General features: G+C 39.4%; 1 protein-coding gene and 1 pseudogene across 1 annotated transcript; one reads left to right on the top strand and one right to left on the bottom strand.

Annotated features, from left to right (window-relative positions):
* Window positions 1-5: 5 nt before the first annotated feature.
* On the bottom strand, window positions 6-20,229 carry YWHAB (tyrosine 3-monooxygenase/tryptophan 5-monooxygenase activation protein beta). Its single transcript, XM_006921842.1, has 6 exons — window positions 20,096-20,229; window positions 6,820-7,122; window positions 4,585-4,708; window positions 3,187-3,350; window positions 2,230-2,325; window positions 6-1,929 (listed from the first exon to the last, which is right to left on the bottom strand). Exons 2-6 carry the CDS (start codon window positions 7,117-7,119, stop codon window positions 1,873-1,875), a joined length of 741 nt encoding a protein of 246 aa, XP_006921904.1. The 5' UTR covers window positions 7,120-7,122; window positions 20,096-20,229; the 3' UTR covers window positions 6-1,872.
* Window positions 16,586-16,704, top strand: LOC112471228 (annotated as a pseudogene).
* Window positions 20,230-20,235: the final 6 nt, after the last annotated feature.

Genomic DNA, 20,235 nt, shown 5'->3' with positions numbered 1-20,235 from the left:
GCAACTAACTGATAAAATTTTTTATTTCACTTTTGAATTTTTACACTGTTCCTGATTATTCCGTGTAAGGTGGAAACTAGAACTGTTTAAAAGACATACACAAATCTAGTACATCAATAACCGGGGATTTTTCTTTTTTGCTATACTATTTTCACAACCACGGGTGTGCTTGCTAGGCAGTATAACCATCACAGAAGCAAACGTGAGGCAGAATACTGGTAAGGAAAAACAAAGCAAGAGAGAGCTACCAGATATACAGACAGGCTCGTTCCACATTCACTACTGCATTTTCAAGCGCCAAGTATTTAACTGCACATTTTTGTTCAGCTAGAAAGGGATTTTTTTTTCTTTTTTTGGTTTGTTTTCGTCAGTGCATGAATGTTTCTTTTCTCATTTCAGCAGATGGACAAACAGATGGACACTACGGCTACATGGAATGTTAAAAGGAAGGGGGATACTGTGAGACTGGTAGGCCTGGGTATTCTTGATTCTCCCCATTGCAGTGTTCATGCAATTTCCCTGCATTATAGGGTCTTTTTTAAACACGTCTGTGAACTTGGCTGGATGAGTACAGTTGGAAGATCTGGTGACAGGTACTAACAAGCATTATCAGGGCTGGCTGTAATACAGGGAGAAGTCATGGATATTTAAAAATACTTTTTTGATTCAGATCTTGATATGACTGAAGAGTAACAACCGTGCTGAGAACTGGAGGAAGACAGAGCTATGGTGCTGGAAGCTCTTCTCAACTCTCTGAAACAAGGCCTGCTTGCGAAAGTGCTCACCAACTTCACTCCTCACCTCCTCCAGGCCTCCTATCCCTGCCCATATGGTATTAAACTGGACAAAAGACAAAGACAGAATTCAAAAAGGAAAAAAGTAAAGCAGCAGAAGTACAGAAATTTAAAGAGGGAAGAGAAAACCAAAGTCAACAGTTAAAAAGAACAATGGGAAAGAATGTTTAGATTTTAAAATTTGATAGCCCCGAGCTAGGAAGAACCCAAAGACTGAGTACTCCTCATGTGGAAGGCAATCTCCGAAGAACATTATTCTTAAAGGTATTACCCAGAAGACAGATAAGGCCATTCATAAGATACACGGCTTTTTATCTTCTTTAGCTCGTGGTTACAAGGAAAATAGATTCCACTACAGAAGCACAAGTCATAAATCAGTAACATATTACTATAGGAAAGAGGTTTCAGTCACGTGTGTTTTATGAGCACTGGACCTTCTCATGCTGTCAGACCCAGTTGTCTGCCACAAAGAATTTCAATTTCAGGCTTCGAGTTTCCTCACAGGAAGACACTGTGGACATCTGCGGTCATGAACTTTTGAGTGGCAACAGCCCAAACTGGTCAAGTGTCTATAAGGCCTGAACAACAGGTAGAATTACTGTGAATTACCATCAAACTCGAATGCAAAATGACAGGTGTCTCACTCCAAGTCCCAGCATCACAATATAATCTATAACTTTCTGTACAACTTTACAATGGAGCTGTATTTCATTGACTTTTTAATATCAGATTAAACTTTCCAAAAAGTTACACATAATTCAGGTCTATTTTTTCTACCAGTAAGAGTTCTGCGTAGTTACAAAACCCCATAATCACAGTGTTCAGTTTTTAAAAAAATTAAACACACGGTAATCCTGTCAATGTTAATCAAAATCAAACCTTCAGAATGCCGTGGCATTTATGTGACCAATCTGAGTTTGAAATACAAATACGAGCTGTTTATCCCATGGACCATTTTTGCTAGGCTGAGGCTGTGAAAAATCGACAGTTGACGTACGATTCTTTTTTTTATCGCACAAAGGGACATTATGTGGAGGGTACAGAGTGACACTGAACAGATCATGAAGCACGACGGACATTAGTTCTCTCCTTCCCCAGCATCTCCTTCATCTCCCTGGTTTTCCGACGTCCAGAGCTGCAAGAGAAAAACAGAGTCATAATTGAAGGAAGACTACTAAAATTTACTCAGGGAGGTGGCCCAATCTATAGCATCTTAATTCACTCAACTATTTAAAATTCTCCCCGTAGTACTGTAGACAGCGATGATTATAAAGGTCAAAACTTTAGCACTCAAAACCAGCTCAACAATTTAAAATTTTAACTGTACGCACAAGTTACAACTCCCCTCTTGAGGTCTGGGTAACAGTGAATTATTAGTTAAGTGAATAGAGACTGTAAACCCTCCAGAAGCAGTCAATGAAATCCGGGTACTTACAGTGAGATTGTCCCTAAGCAACTGCATGATCAGGGTGCTGTCTTTGTACGACTCTTCATTCAGCGTGTCCAATTCAGCAATTGCTTCATCAAATGCCTACAACAAAGAGCCTTTAGCAAAGAAGTCACGGGTTCTATGGACCAACTTTAGCCCATTTTTTTCCTGCTAACAAGTGAATATAATTTCTCTTTCTGTACAGTACTCTGAGCCATTACTACCTAGTTTGCCAGTTGTTTCAGCAAACATGTGTTTATAAAGCACCAACCAACAATGACAAAAATTCCTAGATAAGAACTTTACCTACTAAGTCAACAGGTATTACTGTTAATACAGCACATTCATTCTAGGCAAATTCATGTAATTTTTTAATTACCAAAGGCATTTCTAGTAATTTTTTTTTAAAGCAAGAACTCAAAAGGTCTGGATACAAGGGATAAAGGGAGAACAATTTCATACTACTAATCTGATTCGATTAAGTGATGGAACTTGAATAATTCCCACATTTTTCAAATTAAAAAAACAAAAACAAAACCTTAAATAACAGCGTGCATGTTGAATGACTACAAAAATATGAAGAAAAGGCAGTCAAGTTACCAAACGAGGATCAGACACAAAACATGGTCCGATTTCTTTTGTTTACACAGCTATAACTTCAAATTATGGTATAAATAGAATAAATATATAATGGAGATCTACAGCCCAAAACTTGACAAGAAGCAACAAACTATCTTCACACTGAATTTTCTACAACCATCCTCCAAAAACAGTAATCAAAAATAAACAAAAATTAGTTGCTAAGAAAAAACAAAAAAGATCTTTATTTTATAAAAGATACCTCCAGAAAAATCTTCAAAAAAGTCCAAGACAATGAGTTACATTCAAATAGTTTTTAAAGAGTTATTAAATAGCACAAACATCAGTTTACTATGATCAGAAACCCCAGAGAATCTTTCTCACCGTTTTTGCCAAGCTGCAAGCCTTTTCAGGAGAGTTCAGAATCTCATAGTAAAAGACTGAGAAATTCAGTGCCAGGCCAAGTCGAATTGGGTGTGTAGGCTGCATTTCTTTCTTACTAATTTCAAATGCTTCCTGGTAAGCCTGCTGGGAGTTCGAAACAGTGGCTAAAAGAAAGATAAAAAACATATGTGGAGGGTACAGAATTGGGTGTGTAGGATGCACCATACACTGGACCACTATTAAATTATTTTACCAAACTAGGCTGGACTAAATGTCTACTGAATGAGGGGGTCCGTGTCTCCACCATCTGATTAAGAATCATTTGTTAAATGTTTGTTCTAAGCCAAGTCTTATATTAAATGCTTTGGGAGAAAACAAAGACAATCATAACAAAGTCTACTAAAGCAGTTAATACAGAAAAAACAAGACAGAACAAGGAAAACAATATGTTTTAGTGAAAAGATCATGGATTTTAGACCCAAATATGAATTCCCAACTCTTATTCACTAGGTGTGTGGCTTGGAGTAAGTGAAAACCTCCATGAGCCTTGGATTCCTTACCAGAGAAATGAAACAGACTCACACCTAAACTCCCAGGTTTGTGAGAGAAATAAACAAGACTCTACAATACTTGGCACATAGTAGACACTTAATAAAGCATAGCTATAATGATCACCATCACAGTAACGCATGTATGTGTTAAGAGAAATGCATCACTATTTACTAAAGTGGTTTCATACTATCGAACTATTTTTTATGAGAAATACTCACTTATTAAAAGCACATTATGAGGTAGAAGACGGGTCAAGCCTGGAACTGGCTAACCACATGGAAACAAGGTTAGTACCCCTGGGGCGGGGGGCGAGTCGGCAGTGGGGGGGAGCGAGAGTACGGGTTACAGCCAGGGAAGATGGAGAGCTGTAACCCCGGTGGAGGGAGAGGTCTACGGTTGTTATTTAGGACCATGATGGGGTGGTTCCAAAGGCATTGCTAGGTGACTGGCAAGTGAGGTCATTTTGACTGTCACCTGGCTGCTATATAACTCTCTGCCTAGTGTGCATGTGCTTATCCAGTACATAGTCTTATAATTAGATTCATGAACTTCCAGGCCTCTAAAAAGAGAGCTACCAAATAATCCTCCAGGTAAAGATCTCTTTAAATGCACTGCTGCACCAGACTTTTAATGCCCTCCATATCTTCCCCTTAGATGTATGTGGATGTGTCAATTCCCAGGACCTTGTTTGTCACAGGTCAGCACAGTGCTGTGGTCTTTCAGATTCTGAGTACTGTGGTGTTAGTGTCTATGATGAACGCACAAAGTAAAAACTGTTAAAATTATTATGAAGGAAGACTGGCTCTATTACTGATCAAACTTCTTTTTTTAAACAATGTTACTTACTTTGTTTATTGTCTCCAGATGCCACCTCAGAAAGATATCTAAAATAATCTCCTTTCATTTTCAAGTAGAACACCTTACTTTCTGGTTGTGTAGCATTGGGAATAAGATATTTGTCCAACAGCTCCTAAAAAATGATTCATATTCTGTTAAGAATCTGGAAATATTATTTACAAGACGTTAAAACTGTTTGAGATTCCAGATACACACTACCACCTCTTAAATTTTTTCAAAGATTAAAAAAACCACATTTTTTTAATTGTTCTTTAGCCCAGGTCATAACAGCAGATGCCCATTTTCTTCTGTAAAAAATCACTTTGACCATAAAAATGACAATAAACTACACTGATAACATGATAACATGAAAAGGTTCTCAAAGTCTGAGAAAAAAAGATTATAAATACCACATGAATCTAATTTTAATAATAAATTAAATATGCATTCACACACAAAAATATGTAAGGAAAAAGTCTGAAAGTATATTTATCAACACGTTAATAATGGTTCTCTAGGTGATAGGAACAGAAATTATTTTTTACTTTCTCATTTATACCCTTCTGTCCTGTCCTTTAAACAAAACAAAACAAAACAACTTTTATTACTCCTATTAGAGAAAAAGAAAACTTTCCATTTTGGGAAGAAAAAAATGATAAAAGAGCAATACTGCCAAAAACTTAAATTTAGAATCACTCAGACCTGGGTAGAAATCCTTCCTCTGCCGCTTACTCTCTGTGTAACCCTGGACAAACAACCTAATCTCCCTGAGCCTCCATTTCCTCGGCTCTCCAACGGGGAAGCATGACAGCCACTTTTGAGAGTGATTACGAAGAGAAATGAGCTAACGTACACAAGTGTTTATTTAACACGTTGCCTGGCATGTAGTAAGCACTCAAAAAGTAGCTACCACTATTATTAATAATAAATGCCTTTAAACATTTATGCTTACAACAAAAGCAGTTCTGAAGGAGTCCAAGCTTCGTATACAGAGCAATATTTTCCAAGAGTTGTTTTAGAATGTGCCATCCTGAAAAACTGGTTAAGAGGCAGTAAGTACCATGCTTTTCTTCACATTCTTTCAGACACTCTTCAAAAGCTGGTCTACATTTTCAGGAACTATGGAACTTTATTGCCCTTGGAATGCATGCCATACTTCATCTGAATACCAAATGTACCTAACATTCAGGAATTAGTGCACCATTAATTAACTCCCAAATTACCAACAGGCAACAAATATAGCCATGACATTCTTACACCATGAGTTGCACAAAAAGAGCAGCTTGATGCAAAAGCTTAGTTATAGGGGGATTTAATCAAAGTGAGAAGATGCAAAGGGCAGTAGTCATTTTAATATTCTTTGCAGACAGACAGCGTGTAACTCCTTATGGGTTAGGGATGAGAACTGCCTAATGGCTGACAAGCTTTGTACAGGTTTTCAAAAGAAAGGTGTCATGGGCAGTAATTCAGAAAGGCAGCCAGCAGGGGAGGTAGATCCACAAGTGTGAATTCCTTTTCCCTTCAAAGCAGCCCTCACCGTTCATTTTTACCTGATTTCACCTGGAAGAAAAAGAAAGTTCCCATTGGGCTCAGGATGTGAGGGAAAGACAATATGATCATGATTTGCTCTAGGATATACACCCCTCCCATCCAATCCCAGATGGTGGCCAGAGTGAAAGCAGTTTGGCATTAATCATCTGACTAAGGCTTCTATAAAACACCGGAGAGGAGAACCCCCAAACCACTGCTGATTTGACTTTGGAAAGCAGGCCCGAACCGACCAATGTGGCTAACTTTCAGACAAAAACAGGACCTTACACTATGAGGCCTGACTGGGGAGAGGCTGAAAGGCAGCTCAGCTTTTTGCTCCTGTCCCTCTGATGGAGATGACATTAGCACTCAGACTAATATATAGAACAGCCTAAAGTAGCTGCATTTATCTAAAATCCTGCCTGTCTAGACTCAATTTCTAAAGAAAAGTTGGAAGGATGTTGATTAAATGTTCCTGTTTTCCACAGGTCTTTTTGAAGGAAGAGGAAAATACCCTGAAGGTGAAAAGCAACCTCTGATTAGGTAAGAGGTGAGAAAAACCACATCATATGCTTAAAAATTAGTTGTGAATGGTTTGTAGCTTTCCAGTATATCAGACACCTTTCTCTCATAAGCTGTTTGAGAGTCTGCATTGTACACTAAATTAATACTATTTAGAAATCATTGTTTGAAACAGAAACACTGGCCTCTTACCAGAACATCGTTGCAGATGTCCTGCAGTTCTGCCTCTATCTTCTCGCGGTACTCTTTGCCCATCTGCTGCTTCTTCTCATTCCTCTCTGTTTTCTGTTCAATGCTGGAGATGACACGCCAGGAAGAACGGCGGGCGCCTACCACGTTCTTATAGGCGACGGAGAGCAGATTTCTCTCTTCATTGGAAAGTTCGTGCCCCTGTTCTGTGACTGCCTTCATGGCTGCAGCCATATCATCATAGCGCTCAGCCTGCTCGGCGAGTTTGGCTTTCTGTACCAGCTCACTTTTATCCATGGTCATTCCCTAGAACAAGAGCAGGAGAAAAAGGGAAAGCAAATGTCAGGCTTCAGGGCCCAGGAAATGCAAGTGCGAAATCTTCTTTCAACCCATCTAGAAAGAAACACACCTACAAGTGAAACATCTACTTCCAGATGCCCTCGACACCACTGACCAAGAGCACTGACAGGGTTAGGTACTTTGCTAAGGTCTTTTATTATTTTGGTCCATTTTCCCAACAGTCCTACAGGGTAGATCTGTCCACAACAATCCTCTCCTCCTTTTCTCGGGTGAAGAAATGGAGGTTCAGCGAAGGCAAGGGATGTGCCCAGGGCAACTCTGACAGGAGAAGGTGGAGAGCCAACTCAAATTAGTTTCTCTGCCTCTACGGCTTTTGTGTTCTTCCACTTCTCTAATCTGCCTCAATACACAGACTGCTTAATAACTATTTCTTTAGAAACTTATGGTAAATATATGTCCCTCTTTTCAAAACTGTCTGGTTTTGACCAAATCTGTTTTTCAACCATAGTCTAGAAAAAAACATCTTATGTGTGACAATTGCTTCAAGTGATCTTAAAGCAAAAGATATGACTTTAAATATTATGTTTGGCAGTGCCCATCGATCAGTAGGTACCTAAAAAAATAGAAGCCATTTTTATCATGTCTTCTGCAATTTGTTACATCTGTTTTAAGGACACACGGTAGCATAAATTAAGGCAGACAGATTTGGCTGTATCTAGCACCAGCTCTGCTTATAAGTGGTATGACCTTGGTGAACTTGCTCAACCTCTGCGCATTTCAGTTTCCTTAGTGGAGAATAAGAAAACTATCAACTCTCCACTGGTTTCTATGAGTAATTAATGATCTAATCTTCATGAAGGCACTGTGAAAAGTTCATGGAATTATATACAAATATTGGGCACTAATTTTGTTCATGGTAGGTTGCAAGAGACATAAGTGTATTCAACAATATGTACCACAGAACTTCAAACCATAACTGAGTTCATTTAAAAGTTTTTCTGAAATAGACAAAACTCTTAATGGCTTCAGTTTATCATTTTATCAAACCCTTTATATACCAGTCAGTGAATAACTTAAATTATTCACCTTACCATAGTCAATTCCCCACTATAATCACCACCATTTATGGAGAATGCAGCAAGTTTTGGATAACATGTAGCTAAAAATTATTTATTAACCAATATAAGTTAGTTTCATGTAGTGTTGGTTTAAATTGCAATATATCCATTTGTGCCTGTGTAAAAATACACTAGTATCTTAAGGTATATAAAGATAAAATGGTTTTGCCTCAAGTCATTTCTGTTTTTCAAGGGAGAAATTCTACAGACAGGGCCCTACCACATAAACATGTTTTATGACATGGAGCACAATAATAAGGTATGCTCCAAATCTAGATAATTCAGAAAGAGTTGGTTTTCTAGCTCAGAACTATTTTTCTTCATCCCACTTATTACCTAAATCATATTCAGAGCTGTGTCCTATATAAGGCTCGCTAATTCTAAGCTACACTCAGTGAAGCAGGTCTCACCTTGATCCATCTGGCATCTTCTCTTCACTCACATAACCATAAGAGATAATAATCCTCACAAAATATCCCATTTGCTCTCCTACGTTTGCCAGCAACCCTCCTGCACTTAGGAGGGGTTACATGGTTAGTTCTGTCTGATGAAACACGAGCAGAAATGATGCTACTTCCAGGCTGACACTGCGAAAAGCCTATCTGTGGTTCGCCAGACTCTTCTCTCACAACAGCCACCCAGAAGGCCATGTGTTCTAGATGGCGCTGTCACAAAACAGTGGAGTGTCTGAAGCCCGAGTCCCTGTGTGACTGCAGTGCAGAGAGTCCTGCAGACCTGCACTGGACATGTAATGTGAAAAAGAAATAAGCTTTTGCTGGGTTAAGGCACTGAGATGGTGGGGCTGTCTGTTATGACAACACAACCTAGCCTACTCTAATATAAGCACATTGAAAATATACTGTTCATCATCTTAAAATTATATACTCTCTCAGTATGTCCAACTTTCTTGATCATAAATTCTTCAGATCAGGACACTATCTCCATCATTAAATAACCGTATTTCATTGTTCCTAAAAGTGAGAAGCAGAAAGAAGCCAACTTTAAATGGACCTTAGAAAGTTTCCAGTCTGTAGACTAATTCAAAGATAGCAGTCACTTAGTGGTCCACTCCAAAGTTCAGAAAACAGCACCTGTCCAACTCTACACAGGAAAGATTCCAATTAATAAAGCACTGGCCAAAAGCCAATTCAGAGCTAAGCCATCCCATGTAGTACTATTATAAGACGGAAAGCCAATGAAACTTTCTCATTGCTAAAGGACTCCATGACACTCTTTGGCCCGACCAGGCTCCCAATTAAGACACACCCTGCCTTTTCCCCTTCCCAAACATTCAAAGTTAAATCATACCTCTCTGAAGAATCCTGACTACTCCTTGGGACCTCCCAAATGTACACACCCTAGTTCTCGAAATAAAATGTGACCTCTCTGGGTTGGAGCCAACTATTTCAAGCTTCTTTGAGAAGACTGAAAGAGTCCTTGGAAATTGAGAACCATCATGATATGGTAAGACTGAATACATGCCTAAAAAAAAGTATCCATCTGTTAAAAAAAATGAATTACACACATACACACACAACTTACAACAAGCAAAAGCCATAGTTAAATGTCCTGATGCCTACTGCTTATGTAACTTTTGACTTATATAACATGGATTTTGAAGCAGCTAGACCAATTTCAACAGGAAATGGGTTACACAACACCCAGCAGTTTGGAGGAAGGCAGCAGACAACAGAGAAATTAAATTGTTCCTATTTCTACATCTACAATAAACCTCCCATCCATAATCTTTCCTTAGTCCCACTGCTTTCAGTCTCTCGTTTTCTTTAGCCTCCTTCCAGCCTTTGCTATCAGACCCTATCTTAAAGCTCTACTTAAGTCACTTCCTGCTCAAATTTTTAAAATATTCTCTACTGCCAATAGTAGTCAGATTTCCTCCTATCCGTGAAGGCTTTCCAACCTATCTCCTCCCCAAGATTCTTCCCGAAAACATGCCTTCCACACCATATGTGCTTTATTCAAAATGGTTTTCTTACATATTAAGTGCACTTTCCTGTCTCTGTGTCTTTGCTCATCAAGCCACTCCCTCTACCCAGAATGTCCCTTCCCATCTACTCTGCATACAGAATTCTTTCTGAGCATGGCTCAAATGGCATCCCTTCCAAGAAATCTTTTAGGCTGCTATAACTGAGCTGTCTGATATGTGATAGCCACTAGCCACATGTGCCTAGTCCCACATGTTTAAATTGCAATATCTGGATATGTGCAGTTAAATTTTAAAAAATTAAAAAATCAGTTTCACTTGTTTCACTTTTTAAATGTAGCTACCACAAAAAAATTAATTACATGTGGCTTGCATTCTATTTCTACTGGACAGCACTATTCTAAGCTGAAAATATTCTCACAAAGCATTTCATCTGTACCTCTCTTAATGCCTTATCACATGTCTTCAGTACTAAAATAACCTGAATATATCCCTTAAGTCCCTTATTACACCATAAACTCCTTTAGGGCACATCTCCCACAGCATCGTGCACATAATCTTGCACATAATCAGTATGAATTAAAATATCTGCAACTTTGGTAGGGTTCTCTCTATTCTTAAATAATTCAAAGCACCTATTCTTCATAATCATATTAAAACCTCATTACGTTTGTACCTCATTCCTTGTACTTCTGTAACCCTACTTCGAAATTACTTAGTCATGCCTCCATCCTTAGTAAGTTTCAATGACTCTCTTTTGGCTACTCTACCTAGCTTTCAAAGTCTTCATAATTTGGCTTCTCTGGACCTTTTAGGCTTTCTCATCCACTACTCTCCAACATGTACCCTTCTCCAGGCTGGACATCACTGAATATTCCATAAATGTCATGCTCATACATGCCCCAAACTGCTTCTATACAATAGTCTTCCCTTATCTGCGGTTTCGTTTTCCATGGTTTCAGTTACCCACAGTCAACTGTGGTCTGAAAATATCAAAAAAATTCCAGAAATAAACAATTTATGTTTTTAAATCACACACCGTTCTAAGTAGTGTAATGAAATCTCATGCTGTCCAGCTCCGTCTCATCCAGGACATGAATCATCTTTGTCCAGAGTGTCCGCACAGCAGACGACCTGCACCCGTTAGTCACTTCCTAGCCGTCTAGGTTATCAGATCGGTTATCAGAGACAAAGACCACATTCACATAACTTTTATTACAATATATTGTTCTAATGGTTTTATTATTAGTTACTGTTGTTAATTTCCTATAGTGCCTAATTTATAAATTGAACTTTATCATAGATTTGTATGTACAGGGAAAAAACGTATATATAGTGTTCAGTACTACTCATGGTTTCAGACATCCATAAGGTCTTGGAACACATCTCGAGGATAAGGGGGACCTCCTATAGTTCCCTTCATCTAGAATGCTCTCGTTTTTGCTTCCTGCCTATGCAAACTCTTTCATCCATCTAGGACCAGAAAGCATTCCCTGATCTACCCTGCCTATGAATCCAAACACACGTGTAGCTTATTACACAGTCTAGGGCTTCTTTATGCCCACATTCTGTGTGTTCCATGGTAAGGATGACGAGCAGTGTACCATTATTTACAAACAGCTCCACGTGTGCATGTTCTTAAAGCCTTACATTTTTTTTCTCATTTAATGCCCCAAACTGTTCAATTACAAAACTAATGCTCAAATAAGTATCTCTGAATTTTTTCAACAAATCATTACTGGGAGAGCAGAAAGAACACAGGCTACCCACATGTGGTAATGGCATAAAGGCAACAGGACAATGTGTAAAAGCGGAATCTGTTATTACATAGCCATGTGAGCTTGTTTAATCTCAGTCTTCCAATCTATAATCTGAAGACAATAGCATTTACCTCAGAAGAAGTGCTGTCAAGATGAGGGGCAGGAATCAAAGAGTAAATATGGGGGAAATTTTTTTTTAAATGCACAGTGCAGAACAAAATTGAAGTACTATTATTCCTCTCACAGTACGTACACATCAACTGTTTTAGCCCATAAAATGTGAGCTTGGATTTTTAAAAAAATATACAACCCATGTAAAGGAAAAGAAAGTCTAGATCAGTCCTGTACAGGAAGAGAATACATTATAATGTGAACATTCCTAGATAAAGACTCCACTCCCCCTCAGTGGCCTCAAAACAGACACAAATGTTAACTGTAAAAGTTTTATTCACTGGTTCCTAATTGGATTTTCTAGAGATGCCAAGTAGTGATGGAGTTTATAATCAAGACGTACTTTTCTTCTGAGACTTTGAACCAAGGTTCCACCAAGATAAACATCAGCAAGAAAGCCTTTGCATGCCTCTTAAAAAGCCTTAAAAGACCGCAGTCTCATTATCAGGCCTGGAGCTAACAGCACAGTCGAGATACCAGAGCAGAAAAATTATTAGAGGCTGAAAGGTCTAACCCTGCAGCGGGTCAAGAGGTTTCCTTGTGCCTGGCACAGATTAGGAAGACACTGCCATGTTCCAGAACAGATATTCTCAAGCACAGCTACATGATGACAGCATTTCAAGGCCACTAGATACAGAGGACAATCTAAATATCTAACAGTGGAGATAAATGGTACAAGATTACTGGCCATGAAAAGAAGTGATTTAATGTCATAGAAATACTCATTGAAGAGCTATAAAGAGGAGGGAAATGCTGCACGACATTTCATTCCTGTAAAATATCCCCTAAAGAATATTATGAAGACTAATTTCTACGGGTACCCATGAAATAATAGGATTTCCTTCAAATAAATGAAAGCTTAAATCATAAAGTCAATGCTGAAGTAAGAGCCATTTATGAGCCAACCTCGCCCCTCTATCTCAATTATTTGCCTAAGGAATACTTTTCAAGCCTGGGACAGAATACTGAGTGGTCATTTCCCAGTGGCCAGAAGTAGACATCCGATAAGATAAGAAGAAAAAAATAAAAGACTATCCACTGTTAATCTATATTTTAGAAAAATCACTATAAAGGAAAAAAAGATGAAAATGACAGCTGTGGCTTTTAGAAGTATTAATTTTCACCTGTTTTGTTTTCAAGGAAAAGAATATCCTCGATTTAATTTAGTTTAATAATTTGTTAGAAGTTTACAGTGAGAATTCTATTATCTAGCATGTTTCAGGATTACTGAAACTCTAATATGAAACATACATGAGTGGGATCTGTTATTAGGAAATCCTTAACATAACAAATCTGAGCTCCTAAAAAGGAAATAGGTGACTTTAAAAATAACTTTTCTCAATTTCAGGTTCCTCAATTGTTAAAAAGAGACAGGAACACCTATCAACTAAGATGATATACATAAAATGGCCAGACAGTGCTGGTCAGAGTCAAGGCTCGATAGGCATAGTCTTAAACTACTTCACAAAAATGTGTATAATTCAGTGCGTGTTGAAATAACTGTAAATGAAGAAACAAAAACTACCAGTATTTCCAAGAACTCTTTTGACCATTCACTGAGGAATTCCATGGTAGGAACATGAGAAGACAGCGCATATTTAAGGGTTACAAAGCTGCTTCATGGAGAAGCAACCAGCTAGAATTAGAGGAAAAAGGCTTAGTTTAAATGTAACTGGTCCTAACTGGCTTCGTGGGTTGGGGGCAGGGAAAAAGGAAACTCCCTTTGTGGGAAAATAGAAACATAGATGAATAAAGTGCATGTACGTTTTTCTAGATGAAAGAGAACTCAAAGGCCAAGGTACATAAAGAAATGAGAACAGTTATCAAACTGAAGCAAGAAAACTGACAGGAACATCTTTAGAATCTAGGCTCAGAAGTGTCCACGGGGTAAGGAATTGACAGCAAATTCTGAACAGCACTCACAGGTGTACCATTCCAGATAGAGCACCCAGAGCCCCCATAAAGTCAAAGTCACGGTCTGGAGCCACGCTGCTGAAGGAAAAACAGATGCCAAGCTACTGCAGGAGGGACTGCGGAAGTCAGTGGAACCAGGTGGTTAGTGGGTGTTACCCAGAAAAAGTACTCCTGGCTCTTAAAGAAAACTACTCACTGAAAAACGCCCACTCTAAGAATGTCTGTGTGCCATTCTACACACAAAATTCAGAGTCCTGTAATAAATTTAATTCCATTCAAATATTTGCAGGCTCTTTGCTAGAAAATAAAACACGGCATGTCTGAAATACGAAGTCATTAGCAATGATGTCCAGAGAACATGGGATTGTGGAGGGAAACGGCACTTCTATTTGAAGACCCCGCCCCTCTTTCACATCAGTTGTTGAATACCATTACTAATTACGTCCAATCAGACAAAATTAAACCTAAAATAATGGAGGTGATAAGTGATATGCCCAAGGTCACACAATGTGACTCAACAGCAGATATGACACTAAACTGATCTCTTGGCTTTAAGTGATCCATTTAACTAAAATGACAATATGCTAATACCGACACATAAAGACAGCCCATCTTTGTGGTCGACCTTGTGAATAAGGAGCAGAAGCTTCGGGCCCTTCAACATAATGGGAGTGGCCAAGCCCAACTGACCAGTACCACACACCAACTCCATGTTACCCGACCTCTGTAAGTCTGTTTTCTCATGCATTAAATATGCAAATCTACTTAATAAGGTTCTTGTTAGAAGCAAATTTGGTTCCCAGTGCAAACCCTTTAGCATGGTTTCTGCACAATGTAAGCACTCAAACGGTAGCCACAGAATATTCCACAAAAGTCTAACAAACAAATGGTCAGCCAGTGAAGGGACGTTTACTACACACCTCATTCCTTTTCTATCCAGACAGCTTTTTTTAAAGACTTTTAAAAGAAAGGCACCTGTTAACGTACCTATGCCAGACTCTAAAACAGCAGTTATCACAGTTCACTGTGAAAGGCTTTGTTGGCTCCCACACTGGACTGAGCTTCAGGCAAGAACCCAGACTTTGATCTGTGGGTGCCCGACACATAGCACAATGCCTGACACGTTGAATATGAAACTTTCTGATCAACTGATACACTTTTTGAAGGAAGTGAACAGATTCTTATTTCCTATATGGATAGAGGTAGGTAGACCACATCTGACCTATAAAATACAGACTATATTTACACTGTCTTAGGCTTTTAAAAAAAATTAAATTAGGGTAACCTTGGTTAATAACATATAAGTTTTAGGTGTACAATTTTATATTCCATCATCTGTAGATTCCATTGTGTCCTCACCACCCAAAGTCTAGTTTCCTTCCATCACCATATATTTGACCCCCCGCCACCCCATTTCTCCCTGGTAACCACCACACTGTTGTCTTGTGTCCACGGGCTTGTCTGTTTGTTGCTTTTTGTTTGTAAAAAGAGCCGCCTCAGCTCCAGCCAGGAGACAACCCTACATTTTCTAGCTACCAACTGTTATATTCACAGATTCAAAGTGAGCTTCAACAAGCCCTTGGAATACTTTCTATCTCCTCTATTCAAAAGTCCAACCAGTTAGCTACACAAAAAGCCATACTAGCTAAATGGTTTAGTAAACAACAAAAAGCCATCAATTATGATGGTCTGTCTAAATGTGCAAAGCACTGAAATATCAACTCATTTAATCCAGAGAATCCTATGAAGTGTCATGGTCCCTTTTTATAGAAGCTAAGAGTAACTTGCCCAGGGTCACACAGGTATATCTGATATAAGCTCTTTCCTCAATGAAGCACTATTCCTAAAGATCAATTATGATTCTCGATGCTTAAGAAAAAATGGAATGAAAATTTTTGAAGACCCAAAAAGGCTGTCACAGCGAGGTTTGAGAAATGGTCTTAACCTCTCTAGCTTTGAAAGCCCAAATTCAAATTAAGCAGTTTAAAACAGCATATGCCAAAATCTCTCCAGACTGTCAAACAAGCTTTAAGGTAAACTTTGCGGACAGTTAACAATGGCCAAGGGCTCATACCTACTTTTATTGTCACTTCCAATCTCTGCCCTGGTCAAGGCTATTCAGAAGTAACTTTTATTGTTGGATCTCTTCGGAAAAACAATGAAATAAACCAACTAGTACAACAGAAAATTTACACAATAGAGGAATTACCAGCTTAAAAAAAAAGTCATCTCACTCAGTCTGTTGGGAATGACTTGTTCTCTTGAGGCCATCAATTTCATCTCATTATAGTAAGTATTACAAATACATAGCGATGCCTATATTAGATCTTTTAGCAGAGAAAGCAGTAAGATGATTGGCTTTTAGCATACAAATCACAAAACAGAAAGTAACTTTAGTCTATTTTTCCTTCCTAAGTATTCCCCTTAGGAAAATTCCCTCAGAATCCAACTCTTGACTGATAATTTCTCCATCATGTCATATAGATGACTACCAGGATCATACATGAGTTGAGACCAAGATGGTTCTAAAGCTTACAAGTTGCTATTATACAATTAATTTCTTAGTCTACAGCCATGCTACCCTGAACAAGTCTGATACCATCAGATCTCGGAAGCTAAGCAGCGTCAGGCTTGGTTAGTACTTGGATGGGAGACCACCTAAGAAGATCAGGTGCTGTAGGTGTAAAAAATAAAAAATAAGAGATTGTAAACTGACAAGGTCCTTGCAATCTGTGAGGTCAACCAAGGGGTGACTTGCCTAAAAAAAAATAAATAAAATAAAATAAAACAATTAATTTCTTGCTCCCTAACTAGTGTGAATTGTCACCTTTCCCTAGAAAAATGTAGGAACCCAGGAACTTAAAGTTCTTTCACAAATAAATTTTAGTTCATGCTCTAAGGAATCTATCCTCATTTAAAGGAAAACCGCTTAGTTTGAGGCCACTGAAAGAGCAAGCAGCATAACAGAATGTTATAATTTAGAATTTTCTTCCTACTTACGTAGATAGAGGCCTAATCTCCTCCTCCCTAACAAAATACGAAAAATTTAAAATTCTACAGAAAAGATAGTATGATAAAGAAAAATTAATAATGGTAGTCCTGATTAAATTCCATTAGATGAAGAACCTAGGATTGGATAAGTCAGTGTGCCACAAAGTAACTTGAAATTTCTCCGTCACATGAAGCAAATACTAGAAAAATGTGGTCTTTCACAAGCAGTAACATCCCTACGAGCCAGAATGAAATATAGTCCCCCCAATAAATTAGATTATATCTATTTTCAAAATAGCTAAAATGCCTGTTAAAACATTTACTTTAATAAGACAAATATAAATAAAAAATTAAGGACAAAATGGTGTTCACATGAAATATACACATATGTTGTCTATTATGAGTAGAAATCTATCATTAGAGCCATACTGCCTGGGTTTGATTGCTGGCTCCAGCACTTACCTTGTGCTGTGTGTATATCCCTCAGAAAATTATTTAACTTCTCTATGCTTCAGTTTCCTCACCTGTAAAATGGGGCTAACAGTACTTATCTATCACTGGTTGTTATGAAGGGTTAATTACTATGTGTAAAGGACTTAGAATAAAGCTTGGTACACAGTGAGCAATAAAAGTGGTAGCTATTATTATAGACTAGTTGTTTGATGCTACCTCATCAGCTGGTGAATAAATCACAAAGGGATGGACTCTTTATGTCTATGTTTTATAGCATATAAGCATGTCTTATCTACATATGTGTATATTCGTTTATATGGTCAAATAACATTTATTAAAACATCTACTATATCCCAGATCCTTATTTAATTAAATTTTTCACAATAACACATTAAAGACTAAACATTTCCATTGTACAGATGAGAAAATGGGCTCATAGGAAGACTAGATGGGTGAATAGGAAGACTAGAGATGCTATATACAAAATAAGGTTCTGTAATACTATGCCATTTTTTTGAAAGCAACATATATTTAAAGTAGGGTTGAGTCTCATCAGAATGCAACTGGAGGAAAAAAGAAAGCCATTAATAGTGAATTCTGTGATTAAAAAACAAAACCAAAAGCTTATATTTAAGAATTTAGTTTGTAAAATGGCCTCATGACAACTCTGGAGATAGCGAAACCAATAACCAGAGATTAAGCAGCCTGCTGAAGATCACAGCTAGAAAATGTTGCAGGCAAGACCTGAATCAAATTGATCTGACGCCAAGTCCAGTAGTCTTTCTGCTTCTATATCCACAACCAAATGAGCAAAATGCACTTTTTGCAGGGGCCCAAAAGTCTGGAGACTCTGCCTTGGGAAATAGCACCATGGTAATTTGCTCAGCCTGGTTTTATGGAGGTTGCCTTCCTGATCTATAGAGCTCCAATTCTAAAATGGCTTCAACATAACACAGGCACTGCATCATGGGAAATGTACAGAAGATTATAGGGTAAGAGCCATACTCTAGGGGTTGACAGTCCATAAATATTTACTACTGATGAATGAGGATATTCAATATGAAAACCAGGTGTGTGGTTTAGGCCAAATCACCTCACTTCTCATAAAGACTCCATCTGTAAGATAGGTGAATGGTTTCTTATCTAATTGAAAGGAAAGGCTAGGAAAATAATTCAGCAGTTGCTAATGGATTATTGGCCTTCTATTTTGAAGGCCACACATAAAAATCTAATTAGGGCCCAGTAAAACCTACAGGTTTTATCTTCACCATCCTATGTGCTGAAAAATTAGGTCTCAGCCAATTGAGATATGCATTCCTAAATAAGAACTGGAGTGCATTGAAACTATTCGAGAATATCACTAGGAACCAAGTAGTAATATCTATAAAGATAAATTTCTAACAGGAAAATGCAAAAAAGCTGAGTAACCATGTGTCCTGTTCTACAAACTGCATGTGTGATTTCAACAACTGAGACAGAGTTGAGAAATGCAGACAATTTTTATTTTCTTACAGGTGCTTCATCTTTCTGTTTGGGCTCCTGTAGCCACCTGATTTTACATGTTCATAACATCATCTCCCACAGAAGGTGAGTAAAATCAGAGCCTGATGTTATCTAGCCTTACCAAAGAGAAAAGCCGTGAAGGTAAGGACAAGAGACACGGATTTTTACAGAAAGGTTGGCAAACTGTCTTAACAATACTGCCACCTCTGAAAACCTCATTGCATGCGAGGTCTCCATTTGCAATAGACAAAGATGTACTCATTTTATGAAGAAAAGGGGCCCAAATCACTCTCACTCTTCCCCACCACCAGGGAGGCCATCAGGCAAATTGCAAGACTAAAAACATGCTAATAGACAGTATGGGGAATTTGGGGCGAGGAGACAAAAGATTGGCATTAAGGACGGTCAGTACCGTGGGAAAATGCTCGATTCTCAGCCTTTGACTTTTTTTTCCTGGCTATCTGGCCTGACTCGGTAACCGGTTCCAACAAATGCATTTTGATTCAAACCTCAACCCTGTGCTTCCCAGGGAATCTCGGGTCCTGCCAGGCTCCAAAACCAGCGAACGATGATGAAATGGCTTTACTGCAAAGTGGGAGGGGGTTTTCTCTCTGCTCTCTCCCAAGGTTAAACCCCTTTATCCATCCAGCGAGAGTCGAGCAGGGGCACTGGGGCTCGAGGACTCGCCCGCATTTGGTTCAATTTTTAATTCTGGTAAACCGGAAAGCGAGAAGCAGGGGTGACAGAGCTGAAAAGGTCGGACCTCTGCGCCCAGGCGCAGGGAGGGGTCGCGCGGGGATCGAAACTGGGCAGTGAGGGAGGATCCGGGGTCCGTGGCTCGATCTCCTTTCCCGCCCGGTACGGAGCCGCACCCCACCCGCCGGGCAAGGCCGCAGGCGGTGAGGGCGGCCGGGGCCTCTCAAGGAACGAAGGGCCCGGCCCCGGAAACAGGGAGGGGCCGCAGCAAGGCCGGGCCCGCGCCGCAGGCGGCCGCGCGGGGCCGATGAGGCCGCGCGCCGCTATCCCCGAAGCCCTCCGGCGGGGTCGCCCTGGTCGTCGTCGCCGCCGAGGACAGAGTCGAGCTTGGGCCCCTGGGGGCCCCGGGTGGACCCAGCAACCACACTCACCGTGGGAGGACTGCAGGGGGCAAAGACGCTTGTGAGCGGAGCTCCGAGCGCGGTGACCGCTTCCTTCCTAGGCCCACTCCTCAGGCGGCAGCGGCAGCAGAGGGGGCAGCGGCGACGACTGCAGTGGCGGGGCGGCGGCG

The sequence above is a fragment of the Pteropus alecto genome, unplaced genomic scaffold, assembly GCF_000325575.1.
Source record: "Pteropus alecto unplaced genomic scaffold, ASM32557v1 scaffold45, whole genome shotgun sequence".
Taxonomy (NCBI): domain Eukaryota; kingdom Metazoa; phylum Chordata; class Mammalia; order Chiroptera; family Pteropodidae; genus Pteropus; species Pteropus alecto.
This window is presented reverse-complemented; position numbering and strand designations above follow the sequence as displayed.